The sequence below is a fragment of the Apis florea genome, unplaced genomic scaffold, assembly GCF_048593485.1.
Source record: "Apis florea isolate Af1SG1 unplaced genomic scaffold, ASM4859348v1 contig_3793_pilon, whole genome shotgun sequence".
Lineage (NCBI taxonomy): Eukaryota > Metazoa > Arthropoda > Insecta > Hymenoptera > Apidae > Apis > Apis florea.
The window spans coordinates 722,501-748,925 of NW_028256856.1; the positions used below are offsets into that span (position 1 = coordinate 722,501).

The following is a 26,425-nucleotide window of genomic DNA, read 5'->3' on the forward strand; positions in this document are numbered from 1 at the left end:
GGCAAATCGAGAGGCTCTCGTCGTCGACCGGCTGTCAGCGTGTCTTTACGAGCCGCTACTTCCTGTTTATGTACTATTTACACCTCGCTCTATCGACCTATCGACATCCTTCCACCCGTTTTTGCTTTGAAAACAAGGCCTCTTCTCGATTTATTACGCCCTCTCGAAACGCGGACACTCGACTTTTTAACGACTCGAATTTTTCCAACTTCACTTCTCGCAAAAGTTATTATTGTTTCGGGGAGAGATTATTTGCGGAGAAGATTTTAACGGGATCGAGGCGTTGATCGAGGCCAAGTCAACGATGTTTGTTGATTTATGATGCAATCCTCGATGCAACCTCGTGGTGTTCAATCATCAATTGTAAGAAAGATCGAAGCCGTGTCGTAATCCTTTGTTCTTTCGTTGTACTCGTTACTTGTAACCGTGGAATTACATTGGCTTACACTGGCTGGTAATCGAGCCTTGCTCTTAGGCTGCTACACCGCTCTACTAATGCTCTTCTTCAAATGGAGACAATTTTTCTTCTCTCACTTAAGGGGAAAGATTACGACTGTACGTTACATTAAACGATCGAGATTTCCTCCATCGCGAAAACAGTTACGAAAACGCTTTTCCAAAAGCGTACAACAATTGTATTCCTCTAATTAGAGTGTTCTGTTCTGGTTCGAGATCGGGGCCACATCGTGTCCACATTGCCATCGAATCGTTCCCTTTTGTCGACCCTTTTCTTCCCCCTCGAAAATTGCCAACAGGAGGGAAATGGGTCGTCGCGTGTACGTCGAGGCGTGTTTGCACGTGCGTTCGCGGTCGAAACGTTTGCACTGGCGATACCATACCATGGCGTGGCGGGGAATTTCGATCGAACCGTTCTCTTCTCTGTTTGCTCGATGAAAGCAACTCGATGAAAATCGTTTCTTTAAAATCTCTAACGGTAGATCGGTTTTATACTTGGAACGAGATTAACAATTTATACAAAGTATCGTAATATCATCGTTGGATCACCAGATTTCATCTTTGGTGAGACGAGAAAATAGAATCCGCAGAAGTCCAGCAGCTCTTCCGCAAATACGATAATACAATAATCCTTGCCCGCTTTTCGCCGAGAATATATTTTTAACCGAACGGAACCAGCACAACCCGACCAATTGCACAATCCTCTCTCTCTCTCTCTCTCTTTTCCGCTCTCACGTTTGTTTTGCTTTCTCGGCGAATAAATGTGGAGAAACGTGGATCTTTGGGATTGCAGGTGCACCCGTGCGGCCGATATCGGCACAACACGGTCGTCTTCATCCTCGCGAAGGAGTACAACCTGAAGAACTTGAGGACGATACACAGGCTCGACAGACTGACCAGCGGCATTCTCCTTTTCGGTAGAACGCCGAAGAAGGCGAGGCAGATGGAGCACCAAATAAGAAACAGACAGGTTCGTTTCGTTTAATCAACTCGAGATTTCTTCTTTTTTTTTTAGAAAAAAAAAAAAAAATCCTTCCTTGATCAAAAAACTCTTGTTCCAGGTTCACAAGCAGTACGTGTGCCGGGTGGAAGGCGAGTTCCCCGAGGAAGAAGTGGTTTGCTCGGAGCCGATCGAGGTGGTGTCCTACAAGATCGGCGTGTGCAAGGTTTCGGAGAAGGGGAAGGACTGCGTGACCCGTTTCAAGCGGCTCAGCTACAACGGCAAGTCGTCCGTGGTGCTGTGCAAGCCCCAGACAGGAAGGATGCACCAGATCCGGGTCCACCTTCAGTACCTCGGCTACCCGGTGGTGAACGACCCTTTGTACAACCACGTGGTGTTCGGGCCGGAGAAAGGGAAGGGTGGTAACATCGGGAAGACCGATCAGGAGTTGGTCAGGGACCTGATCAGCATCCACAACGCGGAGAATTGGCTGGGGATGGACGGCGACTCGGAGATGAGCCTGTTCAAGCCGAAGCTTGACATGGAGGATCGGGTCTCGTTGGACAAGGACGGCTCGTCGCCGTCCTCCACGCCCGGCCTGGCCGAGGAGGAGCAGCAGCAGCAGCAGCAGCAGGAGCAGTCGTCGAAGGTGACGGTCGGCACGCAGACGGGATCGGAGCCGCCCGACTCCAGTTTCACGAACGACAAGATGACCGTCGACCCGCACTGCTACGAGTGCAAAGTGAAGTACAGGGACCCGAAACCATCCGACCTGGTCATGTATCTGCACGCGTGGCGCTATTGCGGCCCCGGCTGGGAGTACGAGACGCCGCTACCCGCCTGGGCGGCCAGCGATTGGACCGAGGAGGAGCGATAGTTCGGGAGATGGATGACGAGACGAGCTGTCATCACCCCTCGACAACCCCTTTTTTGATATCCTTACCCCGTGCCTTCCATCCGCCATCGAGCGATCTCGACCATCGTACATGTACCCATCCCTGGCTGGTCGCTGGACTCGCGGCTATGTTGGGGGAGACCGGTTCTGGGCCCTCCTCTCCTTCGAGTGGTCCGGTCAGCCTGCGCAGATATATTCGAGGCTGTTTGAATCTGCCGGTCTCGAGGATGATTCTTGGACGAATTGGCAGGTTCGTTACGTTCGTAAGATGATAAACGAGGAAGATCGATCGACGTAGAGCGATATACGAGATAGATCTTGGAGAGTATTCTTGGGTTAATCGATGGGGGGGGAAAGAAAGGAAAATGGTACGGATCGATCCTGGCCGGTTCTGTAAACGGGTCGGTCGAACAGCAGTCACTGCCACCGGTGCGCGCACGAGAGAAGATTGATGCAACTGTCAACCGCGGGAACCGGAATGGATCGTTATCGTTCGTGTTCTTGATTTATGGCCGCGGATAGGGAAAGTCTGCGATCTTTTCTATTACCAACTGCGAAATTTTTGCTTTCTTTTTTTTTTTGGAACAATCGAATAATCTCTTCTTTTGCGAATTTGTCCTCTTTACTTTGGATTAAAGTAAGTAAGCAAGTAAGTAATTTTGTAGAATAACAGTTTGAATTATGTAAAACCGTATCAGGGATTATATCTCTATCCCTAAAAAGCAAACGAAGCAAACTATCTCTATTCTTCCTTAATTGCACTCGTGTATCTCTTGATCGAACGTGAAACAGAGAAGATACATCGTTCCCTAATCTAAGTAACCCATCATTTTACTCAACTTGTATGGATCATCGTCAAAAAATTCAAAAATTTCTACTTTATTCTCCACCATTTTCTATCTTACTTTCGAAATCTCTCTTTAATCAATCATCGATCCGTTTCTTCTTTTACGAAACGCTCGAGTAAAAATATAATAAAAAAAAAAAAAAGAAACGAAAGACAAGATCACGACTGAAAGTTATTCGACAATTCATCCTCGAGAGCCGCGCGGGCAGGGCTGACGTAGTAAACTGCAATAGAGACGCGTCTATTTTTATGGCTGATTATATATATACATATATATATATATATACGGGAAACTAAATAGTGGCGCAGGTCCAGCAGCACAGGTCTCCAACAATAAGCGTGATCTTGCTAGGAGGATATAGCCAACGATCATGCCAAAGAGCGCGAGCGCGTGTCCGGCGAGCGAGAGCGAGAGAGCGTGATTGTGTGCGCCTGAAAGATAACGATACGCGTGAGTGAGAGAGAGAGAGAGAGAGAGAGAGAATGAGAACGAGAGAAAGAGGAAAAGAGAGAGACTTACTTCAAATCATATCGCGTACGTGTACCTTGTTCCCGCGGATCGAGTAAGACCGCGTCCAAGTGGCAGGACTTGCAACAAGTACAATCGAGCGAGTGAAATAACGAGATTAACGTCGTACATTATTTTGCTACGAGTCACGTTTGTCTCCTCTAGCGGGGCTATACATAGGCTTTTTAATCGCGTGCTCAGGAGGTCCGGGAGAGGTGATGAAAATGTGATCTTCGGGATCTTCTGGTCATCTGGAAGAATAACATTGATGAGGCAAAGATAAAGCTTTTGTTAAGCTTAATCGTCTTATTCTTTTCTATATATTCTCTTTGTCTTTGTTGACGAGATCGAAAATGAAGGTTAGTTATATTCATTCTTTTTTTTTTTTTTTTTTTTTCTCTAAAAGATTTGTCTTTTTGTTATGTATAAATATACTTTGTAAACTTTTTTACAAAGCGATCGTTTTTTTTTTTTTTTTTTTTTTTGGTATCTTTGGCTCATTGAATGGAGTGCATATAGAATGGATATTTTGAGGTGAATTTTTAGGGATTATAAGATATGTGATTTTTAAGGATTATCATCCGACTTAATCTTGTTCTCTTGGAGAAAGTTCAATAAAATTATTAACCGTATGAAGTCGATTCCTCTTCAGGGAACATGATTTATTACTGGAAGTTCAATCAACTGACATCGTCAAGAAGGGAACAAAAATCATCTTTTATACGAAAGCTTTGTAATAATCGCCAGCTATTAAAAAATAAATTAATCAAAAAAAGGATGAAACCGAATGAGAAGATATTAAAAAGATACATATATATATATATATATATAAAAATTCTCATTCAATTCACCTCCCCAGATTCTCGTGAGCAAGAGGCAAAACAAAAATCAATGAAACAGAGATTTTAGATAGTTAGAGATAGGAGGGAGATAACGTAACAACGGACCTATCATAAAAGACAGTGTGTGCGCTTACTAACTCACCGGAATAGCTTGCAAAGAAAGATGAAATAAAAAAAAATAAAAAAATAAAAAAATAAAAAAAAAATAAAAAAAAAGTATATATATATATAAGAAAAACAAGCTATCCCGATATTATTATAACGGCTAGCTTAATTTTATTTAAGTAAAATAATAAAAAGAAAGAATTAATTCTCGATGATATATTGAATGAAAGAAAGAGAACAAAAAGGAAAAGAAGTAAAAAAAATATAGAAGAGTAAAGGAAAAATGAGGAACTTCAAAAGACAGTCCCGATTTAGTGGCACAGAGACACAAGAGAGAGAGAGAGAGAGAGAGAGAGAGAGAGAGAGAGAGAGAGAGAGCGAAAGAACAAGAAAGAATGAGTGAGAATATGTGAGAGAGAAAAAGATAAAAAGGTCTGTAAATCGAGCGAGCGCTTTTGTATGTATATACATATATATATATTGTATATTGTATACGCACATTGTACCGTAATCCGAGCGACATTATTATCTGTAGTCAGCGGAAACATTAGAGCTAGAAAACTTTTTTCTTGTATAATGAACGAATAAATGCAACGTATCGTTCGGTATACACGTCGTGTGCCAATGTCCTCTTTATTTTTCGATTTTTATCTCGTCTCGTAATGGTTCTCCCTCTTCTACGCGCATTCTTTGGTTTTTTTCGATATAAAAAAATGTATTTAAAAATATTAAAAGTATTTCGCTTTCTGAAAATATTCAATTCATAAAGAATATACATATACATATTTTAATGCAAAAGGAAAATGTTAAATATGATTATTTGAAATTGAAATATACAGAATGATTCAATTTTCATTTTCGATATTATCATTCTGAATTCATAAATACAAAAAAAAAAATCAAAAACTTATACTTAATTGAATATTAAGAATTGAACCATCCTGTACATTTTGTTAAAAACTTATAGGAGCGAATAATTATTAATTTTATCATATTATATTATAATTTGATACTTGCTATAACTCGTTAGATTCTCAACGAGAACGAACGAGATCACTTGTAACGATGTTATTTCGAACGGAGCTTGAGGCTGTTACTTTCTTGGATTCCGATATCGTTGAAATAAAATGCAATTCTCTTCAAATATTTTTTATTTTAGTTTTAATTTAATTACTCGATATCCTTTCGTGTTATAAAGGTATTGTAAAATTTAAAGGTAGTTTCCATCAGAAAACGAATTCTTCATGATTATGCGTATTATAGAATTATTTTTCTTTGCATTAGACTTTTTAGATATAAAAAGAATTTAAATTATTTTAAAAATGTGACGTCTGTTTCTACATTAATACAGACAAATTACGTTTTTCTATCATTTTTATTTACCGGACCGTTAAAAGAGAAACAAAGTCCAGCAGAATTACATAGGAAATTCAACTACACTGCATCTTGGTTCACCTTACATACACTGTAAATAAATATATCTTACAAGTATAAATATATCTATACTTTGTTCAGTCATTTGTTTGACAATTATTGGAACGTTCGATGGCTTCTAGTCTCTATACCTTTATCTTTAATTTGATATAGCTTGTTTGCGTTGTGCAATGCGTGCTTCTATTTCCGGTCTAAAATGCCTGATCAATCCTTGAACTGGCCACGCTGCACCATCCGCCAAAGCACAGATAGTGTGCATTTCAATCTGTTTGGTCAACTCCCAAAGCATATCTATTTCATGTACTTCTGCTTGTCCCTGAACAAACCTAAACACATATTTGTTCCACGATTTTCAAATCTATATAGTTCAATTATCTTAATATAAAATAAAAATAAATAAAAGTTGTATACCTTCTCATTATTTTATACATCCAACTTATTCCTTCGCGACACGGAGTACATTGACCACACGATTCGTGCTTATAAAAGCTGATCAAACGTGCAATAGCTTTAATAATATCGGTCTGTTTGTTCATTACAATTACAGCTGCGGTACCAAAAGAAGTCTGTACTCTGACGAGATCGTCGAAATCCAACAATACTGTATCGCATACACTATAAAATCATTAATGATGAATGAATGATTAAAAATTGTTAAACTTCGTAATTAATTAATAAATATAATTAAATACCTTTTCGGAATAACGGGAGTGGAAGATCCACCGGGAATTACACCCAATAAATTATCCCATCCACCAATTACTCCACCAGCATGTCTTTCAATGAGTTCTTTCAAAGGAATGGACATTTCTTCTTCCACGGTGCAGGGATTGTTCACGTGTCCCGAGATATTAAATAATTTTGTACCATGATTACGTGGACGACCAAATGACGCAAACCACGCTCCGCCTCGTCTGCAAATAGTCTATATGTCGAAATTTTAATTTTAGAATTAAAATTTTATATGTATATATATTTTTATAATAATGCTAAGAATATATCAAATACGTACGGGGGCTACTGCAACGGTTTCAACATTGGTAACAGTGGTGGGACATCCAAATAATCCAACATCAGCTGGAAAAGGTGGTTTTAACCTAGGTTTTCCTTGTTTTCCTTCAATAGATTCAATCAGAGCAGTTTCTTCTCCACAAATGTATGCACCTGCTCCTCTTTGTACAAATATATCAAAATCATAACCAGAACCACAAGCATTTTTTCCAATCAAACCAGCTTGATAAGCTTCTGCAATGGCAACTTGCATATTTGATGCTTCATTATAGAATTCACCACGAATATAGATATATGCAGCACATGCTCCCATTGCACGACCAGCAATTAAGCAACCTTCCACAAGTTTATGTGGATCATGACGAAGGATTTCACGATCTTTGCAAGTGCCAGGTTCACCCTCATCGCCATTAACTACCAGATATTTTGGTCTTCCATCAGAGGGTTTGTTCATAAATGACCATTTCATGCCAGATGGAAATCCTGCACCTCCACGTCCTCTCAAACCAGATACTTTGATTTCATTGATAATCCAGTCTGCCCCCTTTTCTACGATTTCCTTAGTCTTATACCAATCTCCTCTTTTCAGAGCACCTTTTAACCTCCAATCATGCCTGCCATATAAATTTGTAAAGATGCGATCTTGATCAGCCAGAGGACCACCTCTTTTCTAAAAAAAAAAAAAAAAAAAAATAACATTGATACTATATTTATGTCACGATATTGTAAAATAGAACGAATCATTAAAAAAGAAATAAATTAAATCATACTTTTCCTTCTGGCGCGGCATCGGCAAATGTTCTCTGTTGCTGACTGCTCAACGATGACCCAAGGAAACCTTAAAATCAAACGAATTATTTTTATTATATAACCTCGTTTCTACGCAAAATATTTAAATTTCTTTGAAATGTGAAAAACATCGACACATCAACATTCTATACATTGTGATTATGTCACATTAAACATCCTGAATATGATTCAAAATGAAACAAAATAACATCTTAAAATAACTTACCCAATTGTTTCCTCGGGACTTGAAAACAACGTACAATGGCACCAGCCATTTTGCCGTTTGCGAACTCGATAACGTTCACGATATCGACCTGAGTATCTAGAAAATCATACTATAGTCATCTTGTGGTACATTTGGAAAGTAAACTATTAGCATGAAATTGAATACGTGTTCATCACTGTTTTGTCGTCAAGTTTTGTCGTGAAAAACTTGTGTTGGATATGCATATCTAATGTATGTACACTAATATTTAATGTATATGTACTCTTTGAGAAAACTTGTCGGGATCCAATTTATATAGCCTAGTCATGATCCTTGGCTATCAATAGTTATTCGTCTAAACGACACTAACAAAAGTGAAAATATTTGTAGTGGTGTAGCAATTTTTAGAAATATGACTTCTAGAAGGAATAATTGTGTCCTATTGGCCAAGGTAAATTTTCCTTTGTATACCCTGCAGATGTTAACAGGAAGGCATATTCTAGTTGGTGGTGGTGGAGGTTCTTCGAAGACTGGAGTTGCCAATGGATTTGTAAGAATTTTTCTTCTTTTTTTTATAAGATTTGAATATATTAGAAAAAGAGATTAAATCTGTAAACTTTTTAATTGATTTACTTTAATAATAGGAAATATTTGAATTGTCTCACAATGGATCTCAATTTATTGCGGAAGAAGTGACCAGACATGAAACAGGTCCCAGCGTTGTTATGAATTGCACAACTTACAATAATGAAAAGAAAATTTGGATTGCAGCTGGTCAAGAAAGTCACTGTCAACTTTACAATGTGAGTAGTAAAGTAGTGACTGTGAAAAATGGAGAGGTTATTAAACCAGCTAGTGATAATACTAAGGAAAGTATTAGACAAAGAAAGAACGTGGATAAAGGAGAAGAAACTTATGTTCCTGAAGAAAGGATAGAAGAAATTAAAGATGATAATTCAAATATTAAAAGCAAAAAACTTCAATTAATAGTAAAACCATTAGATAGTGTACAAACAGATTTTAGGTAGGTTATTTTTTATAAAAAGTTTCTTATAATAATTACTTTAACAAAAAATTTTACAGTGAGGTAGAACCACTTCAGAGGATTGTTAGAATTAGTTCAAATGGAAAATTCATGGCTACTGGTGGCACAGATGGTCATGTAAGATTATGGAAGTTTCCACAATTATATAAACTAAATGATCTGGATGCACACTTAAAGGAAATTGATGATATAGATTTCTGTCCAGATAGTACATTGATTGCAAGTGTAGCAAAGGATGGTAAAGCATTTGTGTGGAATGTAAACAATGGTTCAAAGTTCAAAGATCTTATTTGGTCACCTCCAAATGGATTAAAATATATGTATAAAAGGTGTAGATTTAGAAAACTGGAGGAAGAAAAATCAAAAATACAACTTTTTATGCTCTCTAATGCTGTAATTGGAAAGAATACTAGCTTTTTGCAAATGTGGGATGTGAATTCTGGAAATATTGTCAAAGCAATATCCTATAAAGAAACCCTATCTGCTTTGGCTGTTTCGGACGATGGGAAATTTGTAGCAGTCGGAACCATGTTTTCTGGTAGTGTGGATATATATATTGCATTCAGTTTGAGGAGAGCTTTGCATGTACCTGGTGCACATAGTATGTTTGTAACTGGCCTAGAATTCTTACCAACTAAATTAGATGGCCCTACTATTGCTAGTAACACTGAAACTGCAGTTGTTAGCATTTCTGTGGATAACAAAATTTGCATACATAGTATACCATTTAGACGTAAGTAATAAATAACTTTTTAATATGGTTTTATGTTATTTTATCAATATTTAAGATTTTGCGCAAAAAGAATAATATTTGTAATTGCTCTGTTACAGACACACTACCATTTTGGTTTGTCATTATACTGATTATTTTCAGTATATGTGGTGCATTCATCTTTTGCAGTTATCTTGGAATATGACGTGAAAGAATATATATTTAATACTGTCAAATATTTTTTCTAGGATTTTTTAATGTCGTCGAATTGTCTCAGACATTTCTTATGTTACAAATTTTAAAGATAGTGTGAGAGAAAAGGTGCAATAATTTGTTCGAATTTTTAAACACGAATGCACGATTTTTGTGACAATAGACATAAAACTATTGTTTAGAATTTGTTCGTTATCAAACAATTAACGTGCAACGTTATTCGTACAATTGAATCTTCATTTCTTTAGATAAAATTAAAACAAATGAAGAATTATTGTGAAATAACTAATTTACTAAAATAAGTTTTGTTTTATTAATAATTGTAAATAGATATTTCTAAATAAGTTTTTGCTTAGATTTACAAATAGTTTCTTGAAGATCAATTTGTATGATATTTTTGTTTGCATAGGAAATACAAATCTTTCCCATTTTTTATTGCATTTATGTAAATTGTATATTATTTACATGTACAGTTAAATGTAGATGTTGAAATGTGAATTGCTATATATTATATTATATAATTTTATTTCATTTTTTTTTTTTTTTATATATATATATATATACATATTATTATTACTTTCTTTGAATAATATACAAATCGTGATTTTAAACTTAAGCCTTATCTTAAAACTAAAAATTAGAATAAGTGAAACTTATCATGTATAAATAGCATGCACTTGTCACATAAAGTTTTATCAATTTTATAATGCATTTTATGGAAAATTATGACTTTCCATTCATAAAAAATGATGCCATAATATAAAAATTCATGGGCAAAATATACTTTGTTAAATTAAAGATGAAACATTTAATATATTTTTATATCCTTTTCTAATTTATCTATATATTTAAATGTTTTGACAAATAGAATAAATATATAGATAAATTATTTTTTAAATAAAATTTATATTCCCATTTCTATCTAATTGTAAAAGTGTAAGAATGGTAAGTATTTTTAGAGAAAACTACTGTTGAAAAATATTTAATAAAATAACAATTATGAAAGTTTTATTCTTGAAAATATCGAAAAATTTTTACGAGACATTTTTAGGTTATATTCACATAATATAAAGTCTAAGCTATAAAAATTTTTTAAATTTCAGAAATTTGATATTATTTCCAAAAATTTCTTTCAAAATCAAAACAAACAATACAAAAAAATGTAAATTATTATTATTTCTTTTTTAACAAAAGAAAATTCTATTTCTCTTCCTCAAGATCGAAGCTTAAAATTTTTATAAATTTTCGGAAATTTTTATAAATAAATAAAGAAACAAATCTTTCTTTGGAAAAGAAAATTTTAAGTTTGGATTTCGAAAATATTGAAACTATTCAAAGAATTCGATATCGTTGTTGAAATTTTTCATACTTTTGTATTGAAAGATGTAATACAAGATAACATTTGAATTTTTTTTAGAATTTAATGTACTTATCTTTTGAACTTATCTTTACTATTATTATATTTATTTTTGTAGATATTATTCTCAAAAAAACATTTTTTCATCACTTTACTACTATTTTAATACTAATTATGGAATTTAACATATTTACCTGTTTCATATTCAGCTGTCATGTTTAAAAAAATACAAAAATATATAAAAAAATGTATGTATTTTATTTATATATCTTATATATATGTATATATATATATCTTTATTTTAACAAAATTTATTATATAGAAAACAAATATAAAATTTTTGTTATTATTGAAAAATATATACATACATTTTATACACATTATTTATACATTATACTTTCTTTTTTGAATTAAAAATAAAATTTACTTGTTTTTAATTCGATAACTTATAATATTTTATTCTTAAACCAATTATTTAAAGTATATTTTTTATTTCTTTTTAAAAAAATAAATTAAATCATTTCTTTTCCCTTTTTCGAAATTAGCATAAAAGAAAGTAAGAATTAAAGATTACTGCCATCTATCGACTACCAAGATTATCTTTTTAAAATTAGTCAGAAAATGGCGTTCTAAATTCTTATTCTACTTTACCATGCTCTCGAAGAAGTATCATTAGCATTCAAGAGATGGCGCTGATAGTTAATTCTTATTCTATTTCTATCCTTTTTCTTCTATTTGTCCTCCTTTTTTATATGTGTTTCATTTTCGGCACTCTGAAGATGGCGTTGATTTTCATATTTTAATCATATCTCTATCCTTCTCCCACTTGTTATTCTTATCTGTGTTGTCAAGAGAAGATTCTTAAAAACCTCACGCTTAAATATGTGCCTATTATAAAATATAAATGTGAAAATATATTTGAAATATCTATCAAATATGCAAAAATTGAGGTTCTTAATTAAGGTTGTTAAGATGTACGATGTATTCGGCAATTGACAAATCTTTATGGACAGAGTAAAAACATCGAAAGATTGCCAATCAAAGAAAGTGCAAGGAATTGCTTTTTCGAACGACGACTCGTGGTCGAAAAGGAATGCTATCTGAAATCGAAAGGTATCCTCGGGCTTCTGTGCAGGTGGGGAAAGGACGAGTTATTAATGACATTTTACGATCTTAACGTTGGCGTTTATCGATGATTTTCAAGGCTGCCAAGAATGTATCATCACGTCCAACAATTAAATCGTTTTCAACTCGATTCTATTTCGAGATTAATGTTCTTGTTCTATCTAAAGTTTTCGAAACTGACTTTTACACGTTGAATAATTTCGAAAGTTGATTCCTTCTTTTTTTTGCACACAGTTTAACTGTCTTATATTAAATTAATCGCTGAAAAAGGTGGAATTTACTTTATCCATTTTTTTTTTTTTTTTACTAACTTTACTTATTTTACCAATTAAAAATTAATTCTTAAGAAGAATAAGAATACGTGCATTAGAAATTATTATTTATGTCGATAGAATTTGTTACGTGATTAAAAAACTATTCTCACAAAAGTGTAGATGGTAAGAATAAAAAAAAGAATTCTTAGTTTCGTACAACGTTTATTGTGAAATACTTTAATAGGGACTCTAAGAATTACACACTTAATTACTCTCACTTAATTATTCTTTCTTAAGTGCTAAACGTTAACCAAGTGAACACGGCGCCTCAACGATCGATGAATCAATACGCACTACGCGCCGCAGAAGAAAGGGATCGAGGGATCAGAGAAGGGCAAGGATACGGTGGTTATGTACAAGTTGAATAAACTTACACGAAGAACTCGTTCCTCCATAACAAAGAGGAAATAAATCCCTTCGTTCTCTTTTTTTTCCTTTTCTTTTTTTCTTTCTTTTTCCTTTTTCCTTTTTTTTTTTGCATCGATCACAAAAACGTTTCGCGAACGTCTTCTACGACGGGAATTCGAACTAACTTTCTTCTGCGACAATAATAAGAGAGAGAGAGAGAGAAAAAGAATCTCAAGGATAAAAACGACGATTAATCAACCAACCAATCGTTCAACTTGTTATAAAATCCCATTCGAAAATATCACAATTAGAAAGAAACACAGTTTAAACTCGTACAAAATTTCGGATAACCTAAAAAACAGAGATGGGATGACAGGTGAATAAGTCGTTCGAAAATGGCAAGAGATTTTTTTCCTTTCCGCGTTTCCCGTTCGCGACACGTTTTCAGCGCGACACCACGTTCAGGCGCGTGTGCCTCGAGAAAATTTCTCTTCTTCCTTTTCCCGAATTTTCATCGAGGATACGCGCCGCACGAACGACCGACCGTTTCTCTCGATCGCTCATTTCTTGTTCGCGGTGAAACCGTCGCCAGTCGGGTCGAGCAGCCATGGATAGTAGTTCGGGCACTCCATGCAAGTGAACAGGCGAAGGGTCTCGCCTGGAAGCTCTCTGGTGGTCAACGGGCAGGCGTTCGGAAGGGAGCAGTAGGGCTGACCTTTCTCGTCGCAGGTCTCTTTCCAGTCCTGGAAGTCTCTCAGCGCCGAGAGCTCCGTCGGTGTTTGCATCCATTTGATCACCTGCAAGTGGAACGAATACGCGTTCGGTCAGACGTCTTAACGGAATTCTCCTCGTAAAGTGATTCGAGCAAGATCATTTTTTGCAACTCTGTTCGATTGAATACCAGAATGCGTGAAACGCGTTTTTGCTTTAAATTTGATTATCCAAATCGATTCGATTATAATGTATGTGCATTTATTTGAAAGATCCAGGCACATTTCTTGTAAGTTTGATCGAATATCAATATGATTGGTTAGGCGAGTTTTTAAATTTTTAAATTTGAAATTAATTCTTAATAAATTTATAGAACATGTATCGATATCATTTGTTGTGATATTAATACAATTTTTCCAGATCTATCAATATTTAATCCACGTGCTTCTATTATCAAAATAATCGAAGCGGAAATCCTGTTTCTCCGGAATGAAACCAGCATAATTGTAAATTACGAATCGATCGTAGGGGCGTAGCAGAAGTATATACGGTGAATTCATCCAGAAAAAAAATAGAGAAAGAAAGAAAGTTCGTATCGCGGGGTTGGATTGAAAACGGAAAACGAATCGACGTAAAGAGAAATAATAAAAGCAAGGTTTGATGGATCACGAATGAGAAACGTCGTGATGCGGCGAGATTGGAAACGTCAGATAAATTGAACTGTATCAAGGGGATCGTGATAAAGGTTCCAACGAGTTCCACCCTGCATTAAACGATATCCACGCAATATCTTTAAAAAGCAAGAAAAATTTTACTCCCTTTCTTTCGAAACTCGATTCGAAAATATTATATCTTGCAAACAGTTCTATAGTTTTACAATCACTTCCTGAAAGGAGATTATTAATAAATAAGTAATTAAATTCGATTGGAAGGATTAATAAATTAAATAAACATCATTTAAATTTTAATCTAGATTTAAAGATAAATTTTGATTTGTAACTTAATAATAATATCTTTTGAAAAAACTTTAAGATAAAAATGCAGAAATCATTACGTTACATACATTTGATTTGAGCTCAAATCAGTTTGGTTTCCATCTACGATAAAATAAGAATTAATTAACACGAAAGGACAATTTAATCTGTAAATTAATTATAATAATATTTTGCCTCTTTGTAGGGAAAGATCTTTCAAAAGATACATTCAAGAGGAGAAAGAGAAGGACGTGCTCACCTGGACCATGGTAACGAAGTACACGTCGCTCCTGGCCAGCATCTCCTCGATGAACTTGATCAACTCCTCCCTGTATTCCTTCTTACTCTTCAGCCACGAGGCGTGGAAGTGAAGGCCGAGAGGTGCCCTGTTGCTGTTGAAGTGCCTGTTGAAATTGTGCCTGAGCAGCCTGGCGAACTGTTCTCCCGTCTGAATGTTGCTGCACGAGTCGACCATGTGACAGCCGGGCAGGGACTCGTCGAAAGTCGGGTCGTCCCTTCTGTCCAACTCGTTCATCACCATTTCCCACACGGGATGGGACCTGGACGGGCAATTTCCACCGTTCCCGTTGCACTTGTGGGGCATCCTGAAGTAGAGAGTGTAGGGCCAGATGGGCACACGGCCCAGGGACGCGGTTATGGACGCGTCATAGACAAAGAACTGGTCGGCCATCATTTCGAACTGCTTGTTACCGCCCACTCGAAGGTAGGGGGCTCTCATCCCGATGATGGAGCCATCTGTGATGTTTGCGAAACGTTCGATGATCAGCCTCGCGCCGGCCATTTCCGCCAGCCAATCGTCGTAGCTGCCCTGGGTCCAGTATTGGGGATCGTCCTTATGGGTCAGGGAGAACACTGCTATTTCGTGGCCACGACGGTGGAGATCTTGGACCGCCGAGTAGTTGGTGTACTTGTGAGAGACGAAGAAGGTTCCTCTGATCTGGCAACCGTTGGGATTTTGTCGCTGCCCGTTGAAAATCTCCTCGTAGAGGTCGATGTTGTCCACGTTCACGGCACCGTTGAACGTGATCGTGATCATTTGGGGCACTTGGGACGGCTCGATGTTCCCAGGGATCCTGGTGCCGTCGGCGGAACAGTAGCAGTCGGGGAGCACGCATTGGGTTGGGTCGCAGTCAGGCGCACGGTTCGGGTCCGTTTCCACCGCTGAAAAGAAGGACGAATTAACTTGGATGGAATCGTTGGGAGGAAGTTTGAGAAATTTAATTTAGAAGAGATAAGAAATAGATTCTTCTGGAAAGATAAAAAAAATGTATATATATATACTTTCGAAAATGATATATCGTAAGAAGAAGAATGTCGATTTTATATTCAGAGAGAAAGACAAAAAAGAAAATACAATATTAATCACAAATTTAACCTTTTGATCTTTTCATATATTCGCATCGTGGAATGTTGAAGAAAAGAAAGTAATAATTTTTACTCGAACGTATCAGCACGTGTCTCCTCTACCAGTGGTTTTCAACCAGTCGAAAAAATTAAAAAATATTTTTTCTTCGCAAAAAAGAGATAATAATTACGAAAATTCAAAGAAGGTTAGGAAACCACTATCGTACAAATTATCGGTGTTCCAATTCGATTACCAAAAGGAGCGCTATTAAATCGACACTTACTGCACGCATTCTCGTCGGATTCGTCCTTGCAATCCGGTTTACCGTTGCAGAAGAGCTCCTTGTCGACACACTCGCCGTTACCACACGATAATTTGCCCTCTGGGCAGACTGGTTCGTCGGTCCTCAGGATGGGCAGCACCTTACGCGGTTCTGCAAATTGTAATCCTCGTTAACAGGCCGATTTCGTCGCCTGGACGATAACCAACACTACTTTGGATCGGTGTTTTCACCACAGCTGCAAATTCTACTTTTACTTCGCCCAATTTATATGTACAAATATCGTGGCGCGTTCACCAGTGGCGCAGGAACCGGTATCATTCTACTTGTGGAGGAATTGTATTACGAAGGAAATCGATCGATCTATATGTATTAAATGTATTTGTGAAATATCTTTGGAGGATTTTAAAATGTCGGCCATAAATCGATTAAACTGTAAAATATTTTTATAATGTATATAACTTTTGCATCGATATCCAAACATGTCTCACAAATATATTATTAATACAATTTTACAGAGACCATATATTACAATAATAAATTTATTTATTCTCCGTGAATAATACTCGAAAAGATTAAAGGTTGTTACTGTGCGGGATTAATTTGACCCAAAGCTACGGTACAATTACCAACTCGATACTAATCCCTCGCCTTATATGCTCTTTTTATTTTCAACAATTATTCAAAATAATATTAGCCTTTTATCGCAAATAATAAAGAATCGAAGCTAAAGCCAGAGTTAAAAATAAACTTTCTTACGTGATATTATAAGGCAAGGGATTAACTATAATAACCTAATTCATCTTGTAAGACCAGTTTCCTCGGGCCCCCGTGTAATCTGGTATTTATATACACGTGGACTTTATGTACAGGTGTGGGAAGTTCTCTGAACACCTTTGACTTCTCTCCATCGTGGCTTTCAATATCGAACATGTTAAAATCGATACATCTTTTATACGATAAAGCGTCGACGATCGTCAAAGGTATCGAGCTAAGAGGATTCGAATTATCCTTGCGTCAACAGTTCCTACGCCACTGCGTATCAACCAGTTTTTCCGTTTGCCTCTCTTCAATTCCTTCTCGTTCAAGGAATTTCTGACTTCTAGCCGACTGGAAAAGCGAAAACAGAACCAACGTGATGGGCGTAACAAAGAGAACTTTTGATTTTCCATTTCGCTGGGAAATGGAAAAATTGGAAAAAAAAAAAAAAAGAAAAAGAATCCTTGTGTCGAAGATTCTCCTCCCTGGAGCAATCGTAGATTTCTCCACTGAATTATTTATCCGAGAAATCACTTCGAGATCGTTTGCAGAAGGATCTTAATAGAGAGAAATAAAATGGCAAAGAGAATAACGAAATGAAAAAGGAACGAATCACGGTTAGCCCATCACAAGAAGTGTGTCCAAGTGTCGAGAGTATCGTTTGTTTCGTTGGCTCGCAGCGATTTGCACGCAGATAATTCCGTGATAAATATAATAATATGATAAAGAGAAAAGAATAGAGACACTTATACATATATACGCACACAACATATACACTGCACATATACTGCACGTACACTGCACATACACATATATACATACACGCATTGTTGAGATAATAATGAGATAGAGATAATAGAAAATACGGTGATGAAGAGATGGGCTGTTGCGAAAGGCGAAAACAGGCAGCGGAGAAATAAAAAAAGTTGAGGCGGTGCCTCGACGTGCCACTCGTCGAGGGAATACGACGCGAGAAAAGAGAATTGCAAGTGATTCAACACATACACACGCGTGCACACGTATACAAGCATACATACAGTGAGCAAAAGAAGAGAGAAAGAGAGAGAAAGAAAGAGAGAAAAGACGTGAACACACGAGACTGCTCTGATTTAATTTCATTTGCGGCGTTACGCTTTCGAGTAATGCAGTTTGCTCGATACGTAAAGAAATATCTTCGTGGATATATCTTCGTCGAAAAAGAAAAATGAAAGCGAACTTCGTCATTTTTTCTTTTTCTCGTACATCTTTTACATTTAAGAGGTTATTTCATTTCTCTCGAAATTATAACTTTCGACTAATCGGTCATTTTTAATCATTTATGACGCAATGATCCATTGTTACGATCATTGATGTTCAAGAGGATATTCAGAACGAGGTTATACGCAAAAATCAATTGACTGTAAAGTAAATAGATCAATAATTCACGATGTATCGTAAACAGAAAATTTCAATATATTTCTTTGTACGCTACGCGATTAACTCTGTCAGGGCCAAATTATAAAGAAGAGAAAATAAGTAAATTTATCTTTACGAAATAATTAACAAATGAATGAATTTGTCTTTTCTGAGTACAGTATTGCGTATACTAAACAATTCAAAAATGAAAAAATTAAAAAAGAACAAAAGCTAACCTATAAAATTCTCTTTTGATCAATGCCATCGACATCGATCGATTATATCCAAATTACATCGAAATGTTGAAATTTTTTTTTTTAACCAATCGTATTTCTTTTCCGCGAGATTAAATCAGAGCAGGAGGTCCCACGGGAAACACTGAAAATACACGAATCCTTCGAAACGGAAGCGAAAGAATATAACTCGGTTGCGACAAGCACACAACTGAAGTGACGGTGAAATAATGGCGGTCAGCGCAAGAAGGAGAAGAAAAAGAAAAAGAAGAAGAAGAAAAGAAGATAGACAGTTACAAAATATCGCCTTAAACGAGAATGAGATGATATTAATTATTCCGTGAGATAGAGAAAGAAGGAGGGAGAGAGAAATTAATGAGATCGATTCGCGGCGATTACTCGCGCGAGTTTCGAGTTCGATAAAAGCGAACGAGTCGACTAAAATAACGAAGGAGCCGTTATAAGGAGGCCAGATCGTCGAAGCGAAACGGATCTGGACAAACAGAGCGAGAGAGGCAGAGACAGATATAGAGATATAGAGAAAAGATAAAGAGAGAGAAAGGTAGAATGTGTGTATATATACGTATTGCGAGCAGAGAGAGGTAGAAGAAAAAGATATCAGCAATTGAGAACGTGCTACCTCGTACCACGTCGTAGCGAGGAGAAAGAATTGTGTTTGTTGTATATGTTTATGCGAGTATATGAACAAATACGTGAAATATTGATATGTACAAGTGAACAAGAATGTGTTAGAGTGAATTCTATACAAAGCTGAAAAATCGCATTGCATGTCGAGAATCGATTTCGAGAGACGTATCGAAGCGTAGAATAACTTTATTCGTGATTACGTATTTTATTTCATAGATTTTAATTGATGTTAATATTTCATAATTATTATAATAAAATATAAATAATCCTTTAATTTTCATTTTTAATATTCGAATAACTAGAAAACTCAACTCTTTTTCGTCGGCTTTTTATAACCTGCATCAGGAATTCAATCTCTCGAAACGACAGGCGTGGAATGTTAATTAAAAATCGCTTAGGAAGCGAATCGAATTGACGAGAGATGGGGAAAAAAGCGAGGCGGAGTTTTCATGAGTATTAGTCGTGCAACATGGATCGAGAGAATTGCGTGAATCTGGCAGGAAGAGAGCATCGATAGTCTCGAAAAATTAGGTTAGAACGCTCGAGACACGAGCTTCTCGTCTCCACTTTCGCTCAAAATCGAAACCAGTCTCTCTCGGCAGCGAATCGAAAGTGGCTGAACTGGAGATTACGTCTCGAAAGTGGTCTCGTGTTTGTAACGATCGTGCGTTTTCACTCGGCGAACGTATATACATAGAGCGTTACTTAAACTCGCGTAACTGAAAGATATGCACGAGTGGAAAAATATCGAGTAAAAAATCGCAAAACCGATCTCTTTTGCGTGACTTTAGAAAGTATAGGAAATTAGATTCCATTGAACGTATTTCGAGATAACTGTAATAATAATTGGAATTTCGTTTGTTTGATAGTTAAACAAGAATTTCTTATTCTTGTTATTTAAATAAATACAAGAATGGTTTGGTAATTAAATGCAACAATGTAAAAATGATGAACTTAACCTAAAAAGTAAAATTTAAGAGAAATATACAGGTACGTGATTTTTGATTAATTCTGATTTTGGAGACGAGAAGTATCGTGGATGAATTTTAAAAAGTGCGTGAGGATAATCGTGCATTAGTACTACTATCTTACGAATGGTGCGTGCTACGTTGCGAGTCTACGAAGGAGCCGGGCTTCTCCGTACATTTTTTAAAGAATTTTTCATCATTCTCAACAGGAGAACGAATGAAAAGAATCTTGTCAATAAGATGTTCTTTCCATGAATGTGCGTTATATTTCATTTTATCCTTTTCAAAAAAAAAAAAAAAATCCGTCTTTTGAAAAAGAAATTCAAATTCCTTTCTTAATGGAAAAGAGACGAGAAGTTGTTTCTCATCGCTTCTCCTATAATATCGATATCGAAAACAGTTTAAAGCAATTTCAAAAAGAATCCGATATTTATGTCTTATATCTCTTTCTCTTTTCAGAGATATCCTTCTCACAAAAGGAACGAAAGATCGCATTGAACGCATTCCTTGGAAAGAGCACAACGGAAATGAAGACAGAGTACACCGGCTCACCCTGGTCGATACATCGACTTACTCTCGAGCTTGTCACAGTTGGTGACTTTGCCCTTCCAGTCGCAGGTCTGTTTGTCCAAGTCAAAGGCCAACCCACTGGGGCACGTGATTTGCTTCAGGCCGGATTTCGTGCACCTATACGTGTCGGACAGAAAACAAAGGGGACGCCGTTTAATCAAATAGAAATCTGTATGTATCGCTTACTCTCGAGTTGGTCGCAATTCTTCACGTTCGTCTTCCAGTCGCACGTTTGCCGCTCAATGTCGAACGCCAGACCTGTCGGACATCGGACTGTTGCCAACCTGGTCACGCCAATCTCGCTTGCTTTGTCGCATCTGTGATTCAATTTTATATATATATATTATATTTTTTTTATACGTTTGATATTTGCAAATTATTATTTCTTCTTCCAGATTTTGGATAGCTGGTAATTTCTGCTTGCCATCATCTCAAGACATATTCTAATTAAGGAAGGTTGAGAATCATAAGCTACGTGGAAATTATTTTGAGAAATTTATATTTATAAATTAATATTTAAGCAAATAACAGATTTCTTCATATATTTTTATATTGTATGATCTCAGTATTAGTTTGTAATTCTATCGATTTTTAATTTTTTAAACAATTTTAATATTATACATTACATATTTTAATTGCAGGTACTATTCAATAAAATTGTCAAGTCAAATTATTATCCATTAATATCCAATTGTTGTATCCTGAGAAATTTTAAACTAGTACGTATAAAAAATTGTAACAAGTAAATTTTTGTTAAAAATTAAGAAGTTGAGATAAAATTATCATAAACACAGTTAAGGAAACTCGTCGATTTCTTCCAAGACGCGTGACATTCTGCGACAGGATCTGCGACAGGATTCCTGCTCCCGAGATATTTTTGTATGTCCTTGACGATGGAATACTTTGCCTATTCGTGTGAGTCAGGATACACCGTCTGTCGTCATCGTGTAGAAGGCGAGTCCTGTATCTAATATCAGGCTCACCTTGAACCTTCTAACGCGGAATTCGATCGCGAAGGAACCGAAGGAATTCAACGTTTGATCCTTCGCATAAATTGCTGTTTTTACCGTTAACTTGGCCTTAAATCTTCAAGATTTCTCGTTGCAAAATCGATTACGATTTGATTTGTACGATCGATCAGAAATGTTTCTTGTAAAAAATTTTGATATTTTTGGACGATGATGCGATTTCTACTCGTTGTAGAATCGACTCGACGAGCCATAAGGGAAAGATTACGTCTTTAATCAGAAATGCTTGTTTCCTGTGAAAAACTTTGATATTTTTGGACGATGATGCGATTCTTTAACCTTATTTTGAAGAAGGATTGTTCATATTGAATTTTTTAAAAGTCGTTTTCTCAACGTTAGTTCGACGGAATGACGACAGATGGCGACTCGAAATGGTTACGTTGAGCTTTATTGGTAATTCAGCGAAATAAATTACCTTACGACGTCACGACAGTCCCCTTCGACGTTCAACCGGAAATACTCGTCCCCTGGCCTATCTTGACACAACTCTTCGGCATTCGCGTCGATCCCATCCGCGCCTTCCTCGTCCTGTGCTCTAACTTGTGTTCCTGAAAATTTAAATACGACGTTAGACAAAGGATAACAATAACAATTAATAATAAATTTGAGAAAAGTAATTGCGTGGATTTATTATTCGAAGTCGAGTAATGCAAATGTGAGAAAAAAGAAAAAAGAAAAGAAATAATGGAAAATGTTGGAAAGTAAAAAGACATTACAGACAATTACGTACTACTTTCTATCATCGATTACATAAACGACTCTCGATCCATCAGCACAATCTCTAACGCAACTTTTCAACATCCTTCTCTTCCATGCTTTCGTTCCATAAAATTCCATAAAATCTAACGACACTAGATTCTTGATAATTTGAAATTACTAAACAGAAATTTCGCAGTTTTTCCCTTCCATGAAAATATTACCAAACCAAAAAATAATCTATCATACGTCAAACGTAATTTTCAATCATACACATCTAAAAAATATTATTCCATAAAGAGTGAGAGGAAAAACTTTTCTGATAACTTTTCTAATTTCTCAGATTTATCATCGATGGAAAAGCAGAAAATCAAGAGAAATGGACGCATCGACTCCATCGATCTCCCCCCGTCCTCGCCATTTTTCGCGATTGAATTAGCAATCGAAGAAGAAGAAGAAGAAGAAGAGGAGGAGGAGAACGAATTGACATCGAACGTGACATTTGAATAAAAAGGGCAGATTGGCATTGCTAAGATCGTCCGTGGAAAATGTCGCGACGGTTGGAAGCCACGATCTCTCGAGATCGTAAACGTACACGACGGGGTCGGTGAACCCTGATAGAAGTAGAAAGTCTTGGAAATGTCAGGGCAACGAAGTAGAGGAGGAGGAGGAAAGGGAAGCGACAGTGGTTCTCCAAAGTAGGTTCTCTCACACAATCCTCTCCGCAGTCCTGATCGAGCAAACCTTCGTTCGTGATCAGCGATCGTGATCGACGCCACTTCCGGACGACTCGTCTTTGGCAAAACTTTCACGTCCCACGAGACCGTGTCTCGTGAATTTTATTTTATATTTGTCTGGGGACAATGGAAGGTTATTTTCCAACGTGTCTATCCATCTTTAGCGAACTTTATTTCATCGTGTATCCATTAAGTATTTTTTAAATATTAACTTTTTGATCGAATGATGATGTTGACAATGATCGTTGAAACTTCTCGAACAATAATTTCGTAAAAATTGAAAATAGTCGTCTTTGGATTGGCGTTCACCATTTAACCGCGGCATCAATCGTTGAAGTCACCAGAACTTTCATCGCGGCGAGCCAACTTCTCCATTCTCGAGACATTTATGGCGACAAGTATTCTCGAGACAACCTTCGTTTAATCCTTTGCAATTATTTAAATTGAGACATATTTTTAACAGAGTCGTTGAATCTGAGAATCGGAAATTCACGAAACAATGCTCGGTTTCCGAAAGTTCTCGTGTGTGAAAACTCGTTCAAAAACAACTTTCACCTGCGTTTACAGAATCGGAACGTAGATTTCCAACGTGTTTCTCCTCAACGAGAAATCAAATTTATTACCGCAAATATTCTCTCGATTCTTTCGAACAAACTTTCACCCCAAACGTTTCGCGAGACTTCAAAATAATTATATCATCCAATAACCCTCAAATCATTCAACTTCAACTTTAAAACCCTTCCAAAAACTATTTTTCGTCGAAGAGAATTCTAAACATCAAATCTAAATCTCTAAACCTCCCCAAACGAATCCAAACAACCCCCTCAACTCCTAACTCTAACCCTGCAAACAAACTCGAGCCAAATCCCTCCACGCCTGGTCCAAACTTCAAATTTCGTGGAAAACGAGCCCCAAGAAGAGAACCGATCGATCGAGAAAATCGATCGACGAGACACGGTCGAAGGTGTACTCACCGGCAAGCAGAAATAGGGATCCAAGAAGGAGCAGGAACCTCGGCGACATGGTGGCCGTCGTGGTGGTCGCCGTCATCGTCGTTGTCGGGACAAAGAGCGTCTGGACAAGCCGCGCCCTCTCGCCCCTCTATATGTGCACCACCACTCCTTCCTCTTCGTCCAAGGACTTTCACCATCCGGATGGTGCTGCCACCTTTTCCACGTCGTAAAACTGGCTGGAGAACAACAACAAGGGGGTCCGTTCCTTCCGTTCCCTGCGTTCGTGGAAAGACGAAGTGGGGAGGGGGAGGGGGAGCGGAATTCCATTCTCGATCCTCTCTCGTCTCCCCCCAACCGTTTTCTCGATTTTCGAAAAGATCCGGGAGGAAGAAGATTGGCGGTGGTTTTCTGTTTTCGTATCGCTTCTTCTGTACGGATTGCTTCTCTATTCCGACTATTTCCCTTCCTTCGATCTTGTTTTACTTTTTGACAGGGAAGAAATGCAAGTTTTTATCGTAGAAACCAAAAGATTAAAGAATTGTAATGTGACAGAGGGTATGATAGTAGAGAGGATAATTAAGTAAGTGATACTTATATATTTGTTTTTTAAGATATTAATTCGTAGATACAAATGTCGATTTTTTCTTGTTGCAGGTAACAGTAAGTTGAACAATCAATTCTTCGAATCGTAGGAGAAAATGGACAAACGTGAAAACGGAATTTTGCGGATCGTTGACAGAGGCTCGTATCGTCGAGTAATTTTCCACGGAAACTGCTCCACACGACGCTGCTTTTGTCGACTCGATGCTCGAAACCTTGAACCTTTTTCTTTCTTTTTTTTTTTTTTCTGTCTCAATCCACTTGCAACGAATTTCGAGTTGTGAACGAGTCTGTCCCTCGTTTCAACGGGAAAATAATCAACGATGTCGAAACAATAATTATTTATGTTAATTCTACTCTGTTTGGTATTCTCTGTAATTGTTGTTGTTAATAATGGATGTTAATAACATTCTATGGATTAATGTTGCGAAATTATTCCGTATTTAGAAACAATTGTATTTTCCATTGTTTCATCGTATAATAATCGTTTCAAAATAATAGGGAGGGAAGAATTTGTTTTAATACAATTTTTGTTTTTTTTTTCTTCCAATACTATTGGAAATTTTATCGAGTATTTTTAAACACTTTGAATATCTCTTTAGATATTTTTTTTTTTTAACTATTTTGAATAATTTCGTTCAAATATTTTTTAATTTATTTGCACACACCTCTCAAATGTATGAAATATTAGTTATTTAGCATCGAGCGTTCTTTCAATTCCTTCAATACAATCTTAAATTCTATTGATATTCAATTTCTAAGGATCAGTTTAACGTTTCGTTAAATGCACGAGTAATGCAAAATACGCGCGTAAAGTAAATCAATTAATAGTCAGATGAATAAAGATTAATTAACAGTTACTTTCTCTGCATTCGCGTTTTCAATCTTATTGAACATGCTCTCCGAGGAAACGACTTCTTTTTCTACTTTCTTTTCTGCCTTTTTAAATGTCACACCTCTTCCTTTATGAAATTTTAGTTTTGCTAGAGATAACATCTGTCATAAATATCTCGAATTATCGATCCACACGTATTTAAATATTTTCCAATATTCCCCGGTCATAACGTTATATTATCAGAGATTTTTCATTCAATTTCTGTCAATCACGATCCCAGAACTTCATTAAAAATACAAATACGCGTCTCGATATCTCTAACAATGTACAATGAATCCATCCTCTCGATGTTCTTCAAAGAGGGAAAAAAAAAAGAAAAAAAAAAAAATTAAATTTTCAAGAGAAAAAGTTAATAGCAAAAAAAAAAAAAAAAAAAAATATACCAAAGAGATGTTCCAAAATTCTAGAATTAATCTCAACTGACACTCCGGAATCGTGGATCGTATCCCAACGACAATGGAATTTC

At 36.5% G+C, this 26,425-nt stretch overlaps 4 protein-coding genes and 4 long non-coding RNA genes across 15 annotated transcripts in view; 5 read left to right on the forward strand and 3 right to left on the reverse strand.

The window, feature by feature from the left end:
* Positions 1 to 3,290, forward strand: part of LOC100866559 (pseudouridylate synthase RPUSD2) — a 131,242-nt gene extending 127,952 nt beyond the window's left edge. For all 3 annotated transcript variants that reach the window (XM_086915705.1, XM_086915707.1, XM_086915706.1), the window contains 2 exons: positions 1,250 to 1,426; positions 1,518 to 3,290. In XM_086915705.1, the coding sequence (XP_086771831.1) occupies positions 1,250 to 1,426; positions 1,518 to 2,273 (933 nt within the window). In that variant the 3' untranslated portion in view covers positions 2,274 to 3,290. The remainder of the gene's footprint in view (positions 1 to 1,249; positions 1,427 to 1,517) is intronic.
* Positions 3,291 to 3,366: 76 nt separating this feature from the next.
* On the reverse strand, positions 3,367 to 3,897 carry LOC147656362 (uncharacterized). The gene is made up of 2 exons (XR_015294578.1): positions 3,659 to 3,897; positions 3,367 to 3,570 (listed from the first exon to the last, which is right to left on the reverse strand). It is a non-coding gene; the product is annotated as an uncharacterized LOC147656362 (long non-coding RNA).
* Positions 3,898 to 5,949: 2,052 nt separating this feature from the next.
* ND-51 (NADH dehydrogenase (ubiquinone) 51 kDa subunit) lies at positions 5,950 to 11,600 on the reverse strand. Of its 3 annotated transcripts, XM_012484142.3 has the most exons (8): positions 11,554 to 11,600; positions 8,054 to 8,149; positions 7,809 to 7,876; positions 7,040 to 7,708; positions 6,720 to 6,952; positions 6,439 to 6,642; positions 6,159 to 6,353; positions 5,950 to 6,058 (listed from the first exon to the last, which is right to left on the reverse strand). In XM_012484142.3, exons 1-7 carry the CDS (start codon positions 11,573 to 11,575, stop codon positions 6,167 to 6,169), a joined length of 1,479 nt encoding a protein of 492 aa, XP_012339596.3. In that variant the 5' UTR covers positions 11,576 to 11,600; the 3' UTR covers positions 5,950 to 6,058; positions 6,159 to 6,166. The 3 variants fall into 3 exon arrangements, with proteins under 3 accessions (XP_012339596.3, XP_086771836.1, XP_086771837.1); XM_086915710.1 differs by having other exon boundaries at positions 5,950 to 6,353; XM_086915711.1 differs by lacking the exon at positions 11,554 to 11,600 and having other exon boundaries at positions 8,054 to 8,120.
* Positions 8,160 to 10,800, forward strand: LOC100871490 (guanine nucleotide-exchange factor SEC12). Of its 2 annotated transcripts, none has more exons than XM_003691798.4 (4): positions 8,160 to 8,582; positions 8,677 to 9,056; positions 9,116 to 9,810; positions 9,909 to 10,800. In XM_003691798.4, the coding sequence occupies exons 1-4, from the start codon at positions 8,445 to 8,447 to the stop codon at positions 9,992 to 9,994; spliced, it is 1,299 nt and encodes a 432-aa protein (XP_003691846.3). In that variant the 5' UTR covers positions 8,160 to 8,444; the 3' UTR covers positions 9,995 to 10,800. The 2 variants fall into 2 exon arrangements, with proteins under 2 accessions (XP_003691846.3, XP_086771838.1); XM_086915712.1 differs by having other exon boundaries at positions 8,445 to 8,582; positions 9,116 to 9,615.
* A 1,343-nt stretch (positions 11,601 to 12,943) lies between the features above and the next one.
* On the reverse strand, positions 12,944 to 24,621 carry verm (LDLa and CE4_CDA_like_1 domain-containing protein vermiform). Of its 2 annotated transcripts, none has more exons than XM_012484151.3 (6): positions 24,486 to 24,621; positions 22,494 to 22,626; positions 21,055 to 21,167; positions 16,481 to 16,630; positions 15,091 to 16,013; positions 12,944 to 13,943 (listed from the first exon to the last, which is right to left on the reverse strand). In XM_012484151.3, exons 1-6 carry the CDS (start codon positions 24,559 to 24,561, stop codon positions 13,707 to 13,709), a joined length of 1,632 nt encoding a protein of 543 aa, XP_012339605.1. In that variant the 5' UTR covers positions 24,562 to 24,621; the 3' UTR covers positions 12,944 to 13,706. The 2 variants fall into 2 exon arrangements, with proteins under 2 accessions (XP_012339605.1, XP_012339604.1); XM_012484150.3 differs by lacking the exon at positions 21,055 to 21,167 and adding an exon at positions 21,237 to 21,367.
* Positions 19,469 to 21,394, forward strand: LOC105734935 (uncharacterized). The gene is made up of 3 exons (XR_001111723.2): positions 19,469 to 20,043; positions 20,940 to 21,221; positions 21,275 to 21,394. It is a non-coding gene; the product is annotated as an uncharacterized LOC105734935 (long non-coding RNA).
* LOC147656363 (uncharacterized) lies at positions 21,446 to 21,965 on the forward strand. Of its 2 annotated transcripts, XR_015294580.1 has the most exons (3): positions 21,446 to 21,604; positions 21,692 to 21,769; positions 21,845 to 21,965. It is a non-coding gene; the product is annotated as an uncharacterized LOC147656363 (long non-coding RNA). The 2 variants fall into 2 exon arrangements; XR_015294581.1 differs by lacking the exon at positions 21,845 to 21,965 and having other exon boundaries at positions 21,692 to 21,843.
* A 192-nt stretch (positions 24,622 to 24,813) lies between the features above and the next one.
* LOC147656364 (uncharacterized) lies at positions 24,814 to 25,482 on the forward strand. The gene is made up of 2 exons (XR_015294579.1): positions 24,814 to 25,044; positions 25,119 to 25,482. It is a non-coding gene; the product is annotated as an uncharacterized LOC147656364 (long non-coding RNA).
* Positions 25,483 to 26,425: the final 943 nt, after the last annotated feature.